Raw genomic sequence first — 17,477 nt, 5'->3', positions numbered from 1 at the left:
CAAATCCCTTGGAATCCACATGAAAGAAACGCATTCTGAGAAGGAAGACATGGCAGTGTATCACAAGCCGTGCATGCCTATTCCCACTATAGGCTGAGGAAGAAATACCACTTGACAGTTTTCATATCAGCACTACAACAGGCCAAGTTGTGTCTCACAAACACACACACACATACACACACACACACACAAACATGTTTAAATTACTCCTAAACATTTTACCAAACATCACACTCTCCTATCCTCCTGGTGGAAACCACCTTTTGATGACCACCCAAGGCCATCTCCCTCCTCCCCAACACACGCGCCATGCTGCAGAGACTGTATGGCAGCATAGGATCAGTCCCCTCCAGTGCCTCCTTCAGTCACGTGCAGTCCAACAGGAGAGGACCCACATTCCACACCACCACCTCCTTCGCTGTGTCACTCGGGACCAACTGGCAGATGGACTGAATGAAGTGTACTCGGATACGGAGCCCTGCCATGTGAAAGTCATCCGTACTAAAAGGCCAATGTGAATCATGGCCAGCAGGGAGGGGACCAGGCAATCATTTTCGGGAAAACTTCGATTCAATCAGACTCGGTGTGCATCTGCCCTAACTAGGTGGTAATTGCAAATGGGCAAACAGAACCAAACACAAGAAACTAGAAGTCAGGTGAATTAAGAGTAGATTTATTGAAATGGAACAGATCAGTCATGCTGTGTGTAAGGACATCTAGTAATAACAGCAGAAAAATGAAAGTGCAAGTTGAAGATCTCTGTGTTCAGACAGATTAACAATAGCATTGTAACCAAGTTAGCACCTGGGCTGCTTGTAGAAAACAGCGCTGACTCACCACTAAAAGCTGCATTACAAACAGAATGTCTCAGTGTGTAAAACCCTAGTGTACAGCTAAGCTGCAAACAAAATAGAGCAAACACCATGGTAAGATGAGAGAAGAAAATGTACATGCATACTTTGTCTGCATTTCTATAGCGCCTTAATCCAAAACGCTTTAGAATGTGAGATTTCCCCACATAGCAAAGGCAACCAATGCAAGCCACCAAGGACACTTTGACACAATGTCCATGGCCAGAAGAGAACAGTGCTTTCTACGTGTGCTTTCTACCCCGCTCGTTTACCAAGGTGTCTCCTTTATGTTGGCTGCAGAGAATATGCTACAGCAGGGGTCTTCAATGGTGTTTCAATCCAGGGACCCCTTAGGTGAGAGAGATGAAGCAGGGAGGGACCCCCACTACATATTGTATAAAATTGTGTTGCAGATTCAACTTTTTCATAGATGGCTTCATAGACTTGTCTGAGCACTGCCTGTGTGTGTGGCGTTGTGTTGTGTTGGATTCATGTTAATATGTGGCTAAGTGGCTGCTTGTCTCAGAGTTCCTATCACCCAAAGATCCTGTAGTAACTCTGAGGACCCTCTAGGGGTCCCGGAACACCTGTTGAAGACCCCTGTGCAACAGCACAATGTTGTATCACGTATTGTTCAATCAATCAATGGATTTTTTTTACCATTTCTGATCATTTGACAGTTTTTGAAATAATTAAACAGGGAAACACCTTTGCTGTAAGAAATCATAATTGGATATCGATACAAAAAATACATGAAAACGGAATAGAACAAAACTTTAATGGGATGTGATCGAAAAAGGGTTAAACGCATTTTTCATTTAACCTCTTTAAGTGTAATCACCTGGTGTTTCAAGTCGAACCACTCACAGAATTGAGTGACAAAAATGTCAGGTAAATTTTCTCTCCGATAATAGAAAGGCAGTATTGTTAGGGGTCCCATCGGAATATAAGATGACGTAATACAGAGAGGACAGACTTTCATGCTGTCTCCTGTAATGTAATAGGCCATTCGCTAGTGATCAGATCAATGTGTGTACTCAAGACATCGTCCACCCAGCTACATTGGATGCTGTGGTAACGAAATAAAACATGAGTAATGCTCAACTTACAGTAAGTATATTCATGTACTCTCATCCAAATGATTTGGCCTACCATAGTCTGAAAATAGTCTGTCATACTGATCTACTGGCTGGTCGGTAGATAGCCCTGGTCCAGTGCGTTAGAGAGTTCTCACTAATGCCCTGACAGGAAAGCTGCACAGTGCACACGGGTAAAGATTCCATAGCTGTGCGAGGGGTCCAGCTTTACAGAAAATTAACAAAACCACTTAGCTACTCACCGAAACAAAGCCTGCTATGTTTTGGAAAAAGTATATTCTCCAGGCTGGCTCAGAGCGTCTCACGTTCCAGGCCCCAGCTTCTAGCACTGTTTTTGTCATGAAATAAAATGCAACCAATTGGATCGGTGCAGGCACAACCCGGAAATGTAGTAGTAGAAGTTACTCTGTCCGGTAGATATCTTTATTAAAATGCCACAAAGTGCATTTGAGAGAGAGAAGCTGGGGACCTGAGATGCTTCCCAGCCTAGAAAATAGACTTTTTCCAAAACAAAGCAGGCTTTGTTTCGGCGAGTAGCTAAATGGTTTTGTTTATTTTCCGTAAAGTTGGACCCCTCGCACGCGGCAGTGAATTTTTTACCCGTGTGCAGCAGAGGCTTTCCTGTCAGGGCGTTGGCGAGACACGCTAACGCACTGGACCAGGGCAGATGGATTGTAGGCCGACACCTCATTTAAATGGTTCTTAACGCTGCCACCACTGCTGGTTTTATATTTCTACGACATAATTCACCTGGTGTCATAGGACTACCGCATGACTGCAATCAATGCAAGATTTCTGGTAGGATAGAAAAACAGCAGTAAGGGAGTCTTAAGGCACAGAGTTCAGAACTATGCTAGGAGTTCAAGTGGTTTGCAGGCCTTGACTTATGTTTAAGTACTCTCTTCAGAGCAGAGTACTTTACGATATTTGCCAACTAATTAGATGGGGCGGGGGGGGGGGAAGCAAATTACAAGAAACCAATGATCTGTTTTGCCCTTGTCTATCACCCTATACTTCATCAGCTCTGTGGTGCTCCAGCTAATACCGTCTGTATGGAACTTCACTGGCTGGTTTACACTCCACTCAATTCATCATTTATCTGATGTATTAGCAAAATAATTGTAATGTGTATGTTTGTTGATGTCCTCTCTTGGTTAGTGTAACTGCACTAATACTTAATTTATGCTCTGTGTGATTTAGTGTGATTACTGTGCATAACTCATCTATGGCTGAGAGCTGTGCAATGAGGGTGTCATTTGCCTTCTCAATACTTTTGCCCTTCAAACCAGGATTCTTCACTTTCTTGACCACTGCTTTTCTATCTTAATAGCAAGTTTAAATTCAATTCAGCTGGTGAGCTAGCTGGTATTCTTTAATGTAGAAAACCAGTTGTATCGGGGGCTACTGAGGATTCAGAGGTGAAGAAGTGCTGAATTGTTTTTACCATTGAGCTAATAGAGCCTGCCTGCTTGCTCAGGGGATAAAATTCAATCTTTGACACAATCTAAATGCCTCCACAGAAGAGCAGGGAGACAAAATACAACCACTGCAATTGTATAAATTATACTAGTATACAGATGTTACATACTGCCGCTTTAAGGCAAAGGGGGCATGTAAATTAATGTGATATACAGCAATAACAATCATACAGCTAACACACAATAATATACAAAAGAGAGATTATATTGCATTTATCAGTGACTCATTTATTGCGAACGCAGTGATTGCGAAGCAGTGAGCACTTACTATGAGACCTAGCAGATCATGTCTGTCTGTCTGTCTGTCTGTGTGTGTGTGTGTGTGTGTGTCTGTCCCGCTATCCAAATATGGAGTGTGTTGCATCAGCAATCACTCAGCTCCATATATGGGCACAAAAGGGGCCAGGTCCACTCAGCTCCATATATGGGCACAAAAGGGGCACCATATAAGGAGTCCCCAAAGCAGCTATACGTCCAAAACCCAAATATGTACGAGCTGCATTCGCTTCCCGCGTCTTACTCGTATAGGTACAGTGAATGTTTGGAGTGAAACCGCTGCTGACAATAGAAGAACTATGGCGATTGCTGACTACCGGTGGGCCCTGTTTTTTTCTTTTTGTTTTTCAACCGCGGTCACGTACTTGCCCCTTCCCGTTTGGTCATGTATTTAAATAAAGATAATTCCTATAGTTTGTACTTTTAGATAAACAATGTATTGAGAGTGGACAAACCAGCCTGTTCCATACATACCGAATTATGCTATGCAGCCGATAGCAGTGCAGAAGGATTGATTTATCAAAGATACAGGCTATATCACTTCATGAGTTGTGTGGAACTGCCACCAGACAGAAAAAGACTGACCATCCTCTAATAAAGCTCTAAGCGTGTGTGAATAAGAGAGTTTATTTACATGTAAGAGAAGCCTCTTCTATACAAGCTGACACGCACATACACAGAGAGGTGTTCCTTTGCAGACACACTATACAAAGTTCTCGGGTCCTCTCATACCCCCGTTAAAACCGGTATACAAAACCAGTTGGTACCAGTATATACAAACCAGTCATTCCTTCGCTACTGTAGCATGTCCACGAAAGCATCAAACTCATCAATGTTTTTCTCGTAGACGGCCAGCTTCTCTGGAAGGGAGTCCTGGAGGGAGAAACGTTTGCAGTGGATTAACAGTAGCAGTAGCCCTACTATCATTGTGTGTAGAATGTGTGTGTGTGCTAGTTTCAGACAGAGATAATAGCCTCCATAACGATGTGTACACACTCGTTCTGCACTTCTTTCAATGCCGATAAAGCTTGTACCGTTTAAATCAGGGGGGGTCAAACTGGCAGCAGTAGGGCTAGTGGCTGGCAGCACCTGAAACGGGGTTCCAATGCGCCTCACACCCAAAATAAAATGGCTTTGCTTCAATATACATACCAGGTCGTCAGCCATAGAGGCCTGAGAGCTGATGTGCAGGGACAAGCTGGCCAGCTGTGGGGGGTTCTGGAACTCCCTGTAGAAGGAGCCTAGGTCCATGGGCAACAGGTCATCTTTGGAGAAGGCCGGTTTCTGACAGAATAAACCAAGGATGAACATCAGCGACTGTCCGTTGTTCGCCTAATTACAGTTTACCAGCTTTTCTGGTTGTTTCACCACTTCTACCCTATACATGAGTCTTAAATAACCTGCTCTAGAACAGGGGTTATCAGCTTTTGGGCTGGGGACCCCAAAAGTACTTTGGCCATGTCTCTGATGATATCCAACGAGTGGTAGAGGTGAAAAGGGCGCACTGGCTCATACGCTAAATCTTTTTTTCCCCACCATACATCTGTCTTTCATAATGACCAAATACGCTGCAGTGTTTTGTCCCAAAGGGGCTTCTGTAAAAAGGCGAACAAGCCTATGTATGACCCAGCGCGCATGCTCTGAGCTCCTGGGGGCTCTCCGTTTGGAGTTATGGAAATTTTCACCTCTACCACTCGTTATTGGATATAATAACGATGCAGACCACAATCAATTTACCATCAATTGATACAATGAATCCATGCAGAGAAAGGGAGAGATCCTTACAAAGTCCACCATGACGAAGTCGTCTGGTTGTTGTCCCGAACCCTCAGACTCCTGGGAGTGCAGACTGCCCTGCAGGGGGGAGGGCGCCTGAGGGGAGTCAGGGGGTTGAACCTAACACACACACACACACACACACACACACACACACACATTAGTGTCACTCTAGTCTACACTATAAGGCTCTCTCCTGCTTCACATCGATATACATTTCTGTTAACATGTTCCTTAGTTTGATGCAACTATGACATACTTGCCGCTAAAACTTTTCATACTTTGCAAATACTACACCGACTTGTAGACGCAGAATTATTTTCAACAAGATTTGCCCAGCATGTGATGTCAATTGTCTTACTTGTCATACTGAGTCATATGATACACGGCTCCAAATTCAGGCATGGTTTCAGCCCCAACAGAGCCCCTGGCTTACGTTCTCAAATAAGATACCCTATTGGCCTGAATATAAGATTTTTTCAATGGAAATATCCTAAAAAATAGGGTCGTATTATAACCGGGACTAGACTACTTCATAGTCAATGTTCTTTTTCCACAAATGAGTCTTGAAAAATGTGGGTCGTCTTATATTCGGCACAATACAGTAAATATTTCAAACGGAATACTGACGGTGTGCAAAATAATTTTGACACTCATTGGTCGAGCGGTGAAGTCAATAACACGAGGCTAATGGAAATAAATGTTACCATGTGGTCATTCTCCTCGTTGTCCACACCTCTGGGTGCAAAGGCTGCAAACGGCAAGTCCAGACTTGCTGCCACCTACGCATATGCACACACACACGCACACACACACACACACACACACACACACACACACACACACACACACACATCGAGAAAGGTTTGTGATACGATACTACTTAATGGTATGGAATATTGAGGCTTCATGTCACGTTATGACTGATGAGTAATATTGTTATATTAAGTATATTTTGGACCAAGTCTTAATAATAATATAACCTATTTAACCACACTGTATCTCTATAACAGTACAGAAACTGATATTCCCAACAACATAATGCAATATGACTTTTCTTTAACTTTGTCTACTATATATATATATATATATATATATATATATATATATATATATATTGATTGATTGTTTATTTATTTCCGTGTCCTGCACACAATGTGCCCAACCCTCATGAGTTTATAAGACACCATTTCACAATTGCATTTCCAGCATGTTTACATTACATAATTCACACATTTCCAGCATGTTTACATTACATAATTCATTATATTACACCTCAGATTCATACAGAGTACTCTGTCTTCTTTCCCAAGCTTGACAAATAAAGTCTGCCACAACAAAAGTCCCTTTGGCAATTATTTAAATCTAGGATTTTTATATATATATATATATATATTTATTAACACAAATCTTATCTTCTGGAGGTCCCTGGCACAAAGCCTGTTCAGATGGTGGTCCGCGACCAAATACATATCAAATCAATTTGGGGGTCATTGACATGAAATGGTTTGAGACCCACCTGTGCGTTGGGTTTATTGACGAACGCCCCAACTCTCCTGGTGAACGCGGACAGTGATTCCACCGGGTCACAAAAAGGAGACGCACTCCTCCTCCCCGTTTCATCTCTCCTTCCATCACTCCTCCCTCCTGGGCTCTGGGACAGACCCTCGTCATCTCCACTGGAAAGAGAACCAGAGACTGATTACATCAGTGTCAAAGACTAATGTCACATTTCCACTGCTTGATACGGCTTAATAACTACCTGCTTTACTTTGTGTTTCACTACAGATAAGATATTAAGAGAATCAAGCTTCGAATCTAAATGATCTGAAATGCTTTACTTGTACTTTCTGTGGGAACTAAGCACTAAAACAAATTTCACCCACAGTTTTACTTACTGGGACGTGACAATAATGTTGCTTCTGATCGTGACATAGCGTGACTGAGTGACTAATTAGAAATGTTTGTGTTAGTGATATTTGTTTTAGTTATAGACTTATAGATGCCTGACTTCTGTGGGAAGAAATATTGTTTTGCTTAAATGTAAGTGATCTTATCGATCCTCCGAAAATGTGTCCTAGCGGATTCAAATATCTGGGAGTTAATATCAGAAAAGAGCGGGATAAAGTAATTAAAGACAATTACTTAATTCTTATGGAGAAGACTTAGTCTGACACTTTAAGGTGGGCTGGTTTGCCTTTGTCTCTAATCGGAAGAGTGAATACAGTTAAGATGATAGTGTTACCAAAATATATTTATCTATTTCAATGCATCCCATTCTCTATAACTAAAAGGTTTTTTAAAGATCTTAACAAAATTATTTCCTCCTTCTTATGGCAGAGCCAAACGCTGCGGGTCAAATTAAGTACGCTCCAAGCCCCTTACAATAAGTGTGGCCTTAATCTCCCTAATTTTAGATGTTACTATTTGGCCTCGCAATTCCGTCCTTTATGGATATGGTTGCACCCTGAAATTGGTGAGGTTAGGTGGCTACGTATAGAACAACTAGACCTGGGCCTAACTCCCCTGAAAATCGTACCTTTTTTGCTTACTAAAAATCCTATTATATTGAGCGCTTTTGAAGCATGGCAGGAATCTCATAAATTATTGGGGATAGATCATAGACTGTAAAAAATATGGACAAAGCGTTCCGCGGGTCTAACGTGAACGTAAAATGAAGCCTGTCAGTCCTTGCAATGGAAGTCGCCATCTTTCTAGATCCGTTTTGGCCCAGTTCAGGCCAGCTGGCCCATTGGCTGGCCCAGACAACGAGGCGGGACTTCCCCCTTCTTCTTCGTTGGTTTTTATTTTGACTCGAGTGGGTGGGGGATCCCGTTCATAGACTGTAACGGTAGCCACGCCCCTCAGAACATGCGCGACTTTACGGTAATTTTTCTAATAAATGGGACCATAATTTTCCAAAAAGAATATTATGACATTAGAAATGAGACTTTAAACTAGTGACTGGAAGCAAAAAGTATTCATGACCATGTTTATTAAGGTAATACAGTCTAGGTGAAGTTGGGCCCAAATACATGGACTTCTATGGGGCTATGGGTTTTTTTGAGCCCAATGAGAGCGCCACAACAGGCCATTATATGAACTTTCATTTCCTTAGTGGCTTCACAAAATATACGTCTGACTGCCCCCCTGGGATGGATACATCTCTAATGAGAAAGACCCCATTATGGGAAAACCCTAATATTCCTTATCCCATAGCTGATGGTGTATTGCAGAGATGGGTTAATAATGGAATCAGGACTGTGGGTGATTTATACAGCAACAATGTAGTATCAAACTTTCAACAATTATCAGCCAAGTTTAATTTACGTAACCATGACCTCTTTAAATATCTTCAAATTAGACATTGGATTCAAGCTAAATCTATAGATTTCCCGAATATCCCGGAAAAATCCCCCCTGGAGGATCACATGTTTTGCACTCTTATCACCTCGGAAATCATAGAGGTTGAAATACCACATGATCCAAGAATTTGGTTACTGGGTGACGTTACATTGATCAACACAAATTTTAACAAAGCATACTTTGTGTTACTCGCCAGTACAGCTGCGAAGAAAATCATCTTGGTTAATTGGAAATCTGAAAAATCACCTTCACAGAGACACTGGCTGAATGAGCTTTCATCATACTGTACCCCTGAAAAGATACTGTACAATGTAAGAAGAAGGCATGGATACTTTTGAAAAGATATGGGGCAGGTTCTTTGAGGTTCTACCTTCAATATCTCCTCTGGGTTGATTTAGTTTTATTTATATTGTTATTTTCATATATTTTTCCGAGTTGATGCTGTCAAGAGGTGTTGTGTACAATACAGAGTAATGAGAGCTGTGTAGTTTTCCTTTCTGGGGTTGGGGGGGTTTGTTTTGACTGTTTTTTGTCTTTTCCTTTTTGAGTTTGTCTTGTCTTGTTTAAAAAAAAAAACAAAAAAAAACATGATTCTGTAATTCATTGTTGTAAATATCTGCATTTTCAATAAATAAATCTTTAAAAAAATATATATATATATTGTTTTGCTCGTTTGGTTAACGTTCGATCACTACTAGAGTTTTACAGTGTGCGACAGAAGGGATATAAGGGCTGAGGAGTGTTAGTCTTAACAAGTGAGTTTTCAGAGTGGCAGAAAATGTGGGGTGAATTTTCAACTTCAATGGAGGTGATATAAAAAAGATGGCCCCTTAACTTGCTGACAGTAATCTCTGGGGGCCAAGCAAGAAGACTCAACTTATTATACATCCCTAATATCGTCAAATGGTAGAAGAAACCGCTCACCTGCTGCCAGGAGTGTTGGGTGCGTGGTCAACGGTCACATGAGCATCAGTCCCATGAGCTGGTTGGACAGGACCCAACGCAACCCCGCCCTCCTTCCCAGCATGCATCACCTTGCGAGGAGAAGGAAGATGAAGAGAGTTACCAGGAGTGGCCAAATACAAAGGGGTGGGTGAGTGAGTTGTGAGTGTGTGTGTGTCAGTGTTACCTGGTGCAGGTTGACAGCACCAGGGTGAAAATGGTCAGCAGCTCCCCCTACAGCGTTGGGCTGATATGACAACCTTGAACTGTACAACTGGAGGGACAGACAGACAGAGAGACAAACTCGTATTTAAAAGAGAGATAGAGACAGAAAAGGGCTAAAAGAGAGCACATGCAAGGATATTTTAAACAGGGGTTGAGGAAAGCCAGAGATAACACGATTAGAGGACGGCTGACCAGTCTGTAGAGTTAACTTAACAGAGATCTCTATTCATACTTCAGTCTAGACACCAAATGGCGAAGACGCTAATCGTTTACATACAGATTTGTGCAAAACAACACACACACACACACACACACACCCACACACACACACACACCCACACACACACACACACACACAATAAGACTCACAGTGTGAGTGACAGGTCCGGTGTGTTGCAAACTGTCCAAGGGGAGAGGCTTAGACGCCTTTGCAGGGGAGGGAGTCAACGTACACACACACTGAGACAAGACAAACACACATGCACGCACACACACACACGCGCGCGCGCACGCACACACAGCAGAGATGAACGGACAAAGACACGCGCACAGACCACAAACCCAGATGCACAGCAGAGAGACAGACAGACAGAGACACACACACACACAAAGACAGGCAATTCACAGAGGCAGAGAGAAGGAAAATACACAAACAGGGGGACAGACAGAAGAGAGAAAAACAGCAGATGAAAAACATTCGTAAAACAGTGGGAGGAAAAGACAAAGAATAGGTGACAGAATATAGATTTGTGAAGAAGAGAACTAAAGAGTCCGTGATTGTCACTGCTTGTGTTAGAGTGCGTTTGACATACCTGAGAGGGAGGGGAGGTGGAGAAGGAGGTGGTGCACACCTCCTGGGAGTCTTCAACTGCTCCAAACACTCCTTCCTCCTCGCCCGGGGCTCTGGACACAGACACACACACACAAACACACGCGTGAGAGAAATCTCTATGAGTGTAAAGGTAGCCAAGCAAGCTTGATCATCGGCTTTCAAAGCTCTACAACTTGCAACCGGACGCTACAGTGTACCCACCACCCATTCAACATATTTTTGGCACTTTCCAATACCGCCGCCGCTTCGGTGGAGAGCTAAAATGTACACGTAAGATAAGAGTATGAATTTTACTGTGTGTGTGTGTGTGTGTAGCAACCATCAAGTAACACAATTTTGGTACAGAGGGAGGCACATTGCTCAGACAATGTACGATCATTAAAAGATCACAAAAGATGGAGGGATGTAAGGAGGTTTCCGATTTTTTGTTTCATAGTACAGTCACCATGAGGGTACAGTACCGTAGTGTTTGGATGACCAAACAGTTACCTCAGATCAATAGTGACAGGTCAGTGAACAGAACACACTTGATAAGACTGACAGGGCCTCGTACATGGGCTGACGCTGTGTATGGGTACCATCTCCAGCATAGATATTATATAAAGGTAGACGCCCCTTTCGGCTGTGGAGCGTATGTGTTCAAGGGAGGGCAAAAGATTCCCGAGATTCCTCGTGAAGCACCGCGGAAGCATGAGTGTGCGTTACAGAGCACATGTTCGGGTCTGATAAGTCCCGGAAAAGATGCGCTCTGATTAGCCTGTAGTCACTTGAGTGGCAGCGTGACGTAGCGTGCCTTCCACTCTTCCGGCGTACTTCCTCCCCCAGTGAAAATTCTTCCGCCCTCCCGTCGACACACATGGCTCCAACGAACTGCAGCGGCCAATGAGGATCTATTTGTTTAATATCTATGATCTCTAGTACCTGTAGTTACAGGGCTGACCCGCGTGGTGGGCAAGATGGTTGCCATAGGGATTGTCCAGGAAGTGGTCCACGATGATCCCCATGATGGGAGCCGAGCGCTCAAACTGTCTGCAGACGAAGCAGTACAAAACCACAGGACATTTGACTGAATATCAGCTTCTACCATGGATTAAAGCAAAATAAAATGTCATGACCTAATGTGTGATGAAAACAGTGTGAAAGGAGCCCCACACCAAAGTGTTGATTCAACAATTAAACAAATGCTGAATCCGAAGACAGGCTATCTACAAGCTCACAAAATGTCACAGACGCATTGAGAGCTTGTAGATTGGCTATTTTCGCTGCGCAACACGCTTCAATGCAAATTATTGAAATCAGTCGTAATCCATGCCTTCTACAAATCCACACAAAGGTCCTCGCCTGCACTGAAAAGAAAACCAATGAAATGATGGCTAGAGAGAAAGCTAGTGGGCTAGAAATAAGGTTATTTGCAGTGTCAGGGTAATTTTGTCACAAAGCCTGGAGGAGCTGAGAACCAAACGGAGGATCTTCCGATTCCCATTTCCCAGAATGCCTTCCCACTTGCTGATCCACTGCCGCCCTAGTGCTGATACAAGCTATGTAACAATTGGGTCATGCAACAGTTTATAGAGCCACACATACCAACACACACTATACATACTGTACAGTGCATTGCTACCAAAAACGATGTCAGTCTGTATGACTGACCAGAGTGTGTGTGTGTGTGTGTGTGTGTGTGTGTTACCTGTTCGACATGAATGCCAGGTTAGTGCGGTAGGCACACGACAGGGTGACGGTGCCAATGGGGGTGCCCACTACACCAACACGTACCGTCTGAAAACCTACACAACAAAAACACACAACAGACCTTTTCAGATGAAGCCGAACAGAAACTGAAAACATCCTTGAACAAACGTGCGTTCGTGTTGGTGTGTGCAGGACAGACAGGGAGGTTTAGAACAAGGTTACCTTCTCCTAGTCCACTGAGCTGGACCTCACCAAAGTATATCCTAGATGCATGGAGAAATATGTACAAGAATTATCAGAAAGATATTCTTCAGAAAGAAGAAAAGGTCATCGTGAGAATAATCACTACTAAAATAATCAATAGTTACAGACCTACTACTGTACACCACTGTTCTTTTATGTGCACAAGCACCCACACACAGTAAGTACATACCTGTATAATATGACATAGTCATGTCCCTGCTTTCTGGACAGTTTGTATGCAGGAGTGACTCTGGTGATAGCCAGTAGTGACTTCAGCAGGAGGGACAGACGGTTGTACACAGTATAAGACACCTTAATATCTTTATCGCATCTACAGAGGGACAAAAACAACATATATGTGACAATTCTGTACACACTGCAACCATACAGGAATACTCTTTGTGTTGTTACTGTCATTAGCTGCTGTGTCAAGTGTCAAGGCCACTGGTGAAAAACACAATGAATAAACCCCACTCACTTTTCATTCATCTCCACGCACCAAGTCTCCAACTCCATGGAGTCACCCTGGTGTGGGGGGGAGGGAGAGAGAGAGAGAGAGAGAGAGAGAGAGAAAGAGAGAGAGAGAGAGAGAGAGAGAGAGAGAGAGAGAGAGAGAGAGCGAGAGAGAGAGCGAGAGACTTAATTAGAATGAAACCACTGTTTCCATGTGTGTTTGCATTATTTTCAATCAGCTTCATACTATTTGTACATGCTGACAGCAGGCCGGCCCACAATCTCAATTCTCTCATTTCAAACCAGTCAACAACAATTACAGTACATGGGGTGTTTCTTAATTGATACATAACAGCAAGGCTGTGGACCAGAACTAGTGTCAATCCGGCTATACAACTATCAGCTAGTGCTGCACGATTCTCATTTTTACCATTAATATATTATTGTCTTTTGTGGCTTTAAACAGACAACATCAAAGTGCTCGACTTAAACCTCTCTTAAAGAATATCTCTTGTATAGTAGCAAAACCATAAGAGCAACTAAAATGAATTGGACAGCCAACTGCACGATTCTTGCTTAAATTTAGAAATGAGATCTCATAGGTGTCTGAGTCTAGATCTCGAATCTTTTATCGATTAATTGTGCAGCTGCGCACTACCACCAGCTGGACTGCTTCTGTCCCTACGGGGTACTGAATCACACACATTAAAGAACAGGTAGACATTAGCACAGAAAACAAATATACATTCATAAAAGTGACAGCATACCCCAAAATAAAGAGATTTCTTTATGTCCGCGCACAAGTATGTGAACGCCTCACACACGTCAAGACAGAAGGTATGGACCCACTTTTACCTCTATTACACTGGCCAACAGATTTGTGTATTTAAAATGTTTTTTTTGTTCCATGTGACACGTTGTGAGCTTGTAGATTTGTTCAAATAGCAGATGCATATAGGTTTAAAGTGCTTGTGTGCCTTTAATAGCCGCTTATTTTGGGCTCGTCTTCATAGACAGGGCTGCTTTATTTCTCTCGCAAAAATCGGATCTTTACCTCTGATGTCTTGAGGGAGATCTCTACACACATGGATCGACCGATGCCTGGAAGCTGGCCGGACAGGGCCTTCTTAGCTTCATGAGTTACTTCCGGTATGTCCTTAATTGCCAGGTTGAACTGGAGGAAAGCACACGGGCAGAGAGACACAAAGAATAGGGAATGGGTGGAAAGCCGAGAAGGGTAACACAATACCCTTAACTTGGAAGACCTTTCAAAATAGACATGAAAACAGAGACGAAAACAGGACAGGGAGAGAAAGCGCTGGTGCAAATGGATCTATGTCCATTGGAGTCATGAGGCAATAACGGTTGCATTATCATTTGACACTACAGTGTGTTGCGTATTACGTTAACCTGCTCAAAGTGAAGGTGGATTGAATAGATGGAATGGAGGAATGAGATGAAAAATGAATGGGTGGAGGGGAAGCTTTTCCCAAACTCTCTGGGCGTTTGTTGTTTTCCATTACGATTTCAGGCCTATAAAAGCAAACTCGAGTCCCGTTATTTTTTTCCCCCATGAGCTTAAACCCTATACCTTGCTGACAGAGGTTGGCCTTCTTGGCCTTCTCCTTTTTCCCCTCTACACCAAATCTCTTCGGCAAAGAATAGCCAATCTACAGACTCACAGCATTGCAAGTTGTGGGCTTGTAGATGTGATATATCTTCACAGTATGTGGTTAATAGACAGCCTGGCAGCTTTCCTCCAGAGAAGAGAGGTGCAAAGATGAGAGATAGGAATGAAGGACATAGGGCTTAAGGACAGCATTGAAGGAGACATTACGTTACGAATAGCGTGGTTACCCAGTCGGAGCCGGTGGGTGACGAGGAGGAGCGAGTGCAGATCTTCTCTCCCAGACGAGCCTGGACGATCACCTGGACAGTCTGAGAACAGGAAATGAAGGGTCTCACCAATCAGGAAATAACACACCGACCAATAACGGCACGGGAACAGATAACACAGGAAATGCGCATACCAGTTATGAAATTACAGTACACAGTACACATCTCAAAATCACATTCTCGACAAAGACACAGAAAGACCTGGACTTGGAACTGCTTAGAAACACAAATAGAGAATCAAGTAACAGGTTTAAGTCATTTAAATTGTGTCCATTGTGCCAAAATGTATTAACAACTTTAACTCTACTGTATATGCATTGTTGACCAGGGTTCTCCAGGAGTCAGGACCCTGGTCCCTTTTCCCCCTCTACACACCAAATCTCTTTGTTGAAAATAGAATATGTATGTATTTATAAGCTCACTGTCACAACGTTGCGAATTGTCGTGAGCTTGTAGACCTGCTATTTTGCCAAATGAGATGCTACCAGGGATCATGTGGTTTAAACTGTATTCATTTATTTATAACAAAGGTTTTGTTTTTACGTTGTGAGCTCTCCCTCAGTGCAATCACAAGGTTTAGATGAGTTAATTTATCAGTTACTTGATCTACAGTCACTTGATAAGACGCTGTGCCTCTCAAAAGACCCAGTGTGAATCTGTCAGAACAACAGTGATGTTGTATAAACAAAAATAAATAAAGGCGTTTTCTTAGCACATATTTTCAGGTGGTCTAAAATAAAATAAAATACCCTCACATAACCATAGCAACTGTAAACAGAAACATCAGAGTAAAACTGAAGGCAAGGGGGGAAAAGTCTTTCATTCAAAGTTAATGATACATCGTGAGAGCACAGAAGATAGCAATAATCTATCGATTAGCAGACGATAGACATCCCTCCAAAAGTAAGTCACAATTGAACGGCAACAATATTTATCCAAGAAAATGCCATCTCTTCTCTGACCTTCAAGGCGAAGAACTTGATGAATTTGTCCAGGTCCTTCCTGTCCTGGGAGCTCAGGTCACCGTGACCATCCATGATGTCACAACCCTGGCACAACACCACATCATGACAAAACGAAAATAAGTCGATCAGGGAGAACATTCTTCCAACATTCACAATTTGCCATGTCCAAGACTTTTCTCTCTTTAAAGGAATACAAACTATTTGTACTGTAGCCATGTTTATTGAACTGAATTTCATTATTTGGACGTGTGGAACACTACAACACTAAGACAACTCATATTGTACAGTCATTTTAACAGTCAAAATCTTGCTCGTCAAGGTTGTTGTTGTTCAAACATGTCTCCTCTCCATTTCTACGGGAGGAATCCAAAAGAATAATAGACATGACGTCAACGTTGTATAAAGTCTACTCTCACTTACTATACAATAACTCAACAATAGCTCTAAATAAGTGCCTAAAAACTACTGAATCACTTCACCTACAGAACCCAGTGAATACCCTTTTTTGGTAACACTTATCCCATGTCTATAATGCATTATAAACATACAAATTATATTATTGTGTGCAACATTACATCATCAAAATAATATATAACCCATATATAGCTCCATTGTGGTATACATTTACCATTATGTCTCAAGATTTAAATGGCAGAAAATCCAGGGTTGTGATTGTGAATGATGATTATGCTAAAATGATAAACAATAATAATGGAAATCATTGACGTGGGTCAAATCATATATAGTACCACCACAGTGTAGCATTGCAGGGTAAATTTGTCGAAATGGACTAGTGTGTGAAGACATTGGCAAAGAGTTTACATGTTTATACCTACTATTATTAGCTCCTGGTGGTTGTGTAAACATTGCTCAATTGTTCAACCAACCAACGGTGGCCCGTGGTGGCTAACGTTAGCATCATGCTAGCAGCGTTTTATTTTGTTACTTACACATCACAAAGGAGAGAATCTCTTTGATGTCTGTCTTCCCGTGTTGAACCTGTGCAACACAATATAGTATCTAAATACAGAAAACAACGAGATATGTCTATATTACACACGGTTACATGACTGGAGAACAGGAGACTATAAAATAAACACAAACACACTGCAGCTCTTCTTCTGCCCAGCTGAGCTCAGCTGGCCCAAACCAAATACACGCATGAGATACGTTTTTTCCCATATCAGTTTATTGCAAGACTCCCTTCCTTCTGCAAATTGAGATACCTGTATTATAGTAGAATATTAAAGAAACATTAACCTAAAGATACATTCCCTGCTGCTTCATGACTCTGAAAGAAAATCCCTGTGACTAGTCTGATTGATTTACGTTTTTATTAACAATTTACAGTACATTTCAAGCACAATCTTTTCACATTTTTCAATTCA

At 42.3% G+C, this 17,477-nt stretch overlaps 1 protein-coding gene across 2 annotated transcripts; it reads right to left on the bottom strand.

The window, feature by feature from the left end:
- Nucleotides 1–661: 661 nt before the first annotated feature.
- atg13 (ATG13 autophagy related 13 homolog) lies at nt 662–17,223 on the bottom strand. Of its 2 annotated transcripts, XM_080758794.1 has the most exons (18): nt 17,040–17,223; nt 16,087–16,173; nt 15,086–15,166; nt 14,283–14,402; nt 13,254–13,300; nt 12,966–13,106; nt 12,755–12,795; nt 12,531–12,627; nt 11,765–11,872; nt 10,824–10,914; nt 10,381–10,470; nt 9,974–10,060; nt 9,769–9,878; nt 6,998–7,157; nt 6,186–6,260; nt 5,488–5,598; nt 4,855–4,986; nt 662–4,575 (listed from the first exon to the last, which is right to left on the bottom strand). In XM_080758794.1, exons 2-18 carry the CDS (start codon nt 16,159–16,161, stop codon nt 4,498–4,500), a joined length of 1,644 nt encoding a protein of 547 aa, XP_080614920.1. In that variant the 5' UTR covers nt 16,162–16,173; nt 17,040–17,223; the 3' UTR covers nt 662–4,497. The 2 variants fall into 2 exon arrangements, with proteins under 2 accessions (XP_080614920.1, XP_080614921.1); XM_080758795.1 differs by lacking the exon at nt 10,381–10,470.
- Nucleotides 17,224–17,477: the final 254 nt, after the last annotated feature.

This window comes from Protomyctophum bolini, assembly GCF_963924005.1.
Source record: "Protomyctophum bolini genome assembly, chromosome: 24".
Lineage (NCBI taxonomy): Eukaryota > Metazoa > Chordata > Actinopteri > Myctophiformes > Myctophidae > Protomyctophum > Protomyctophum bolini.
This window is presented reverse-complemented; position numbering and strand designations above follow the sequence as displayed.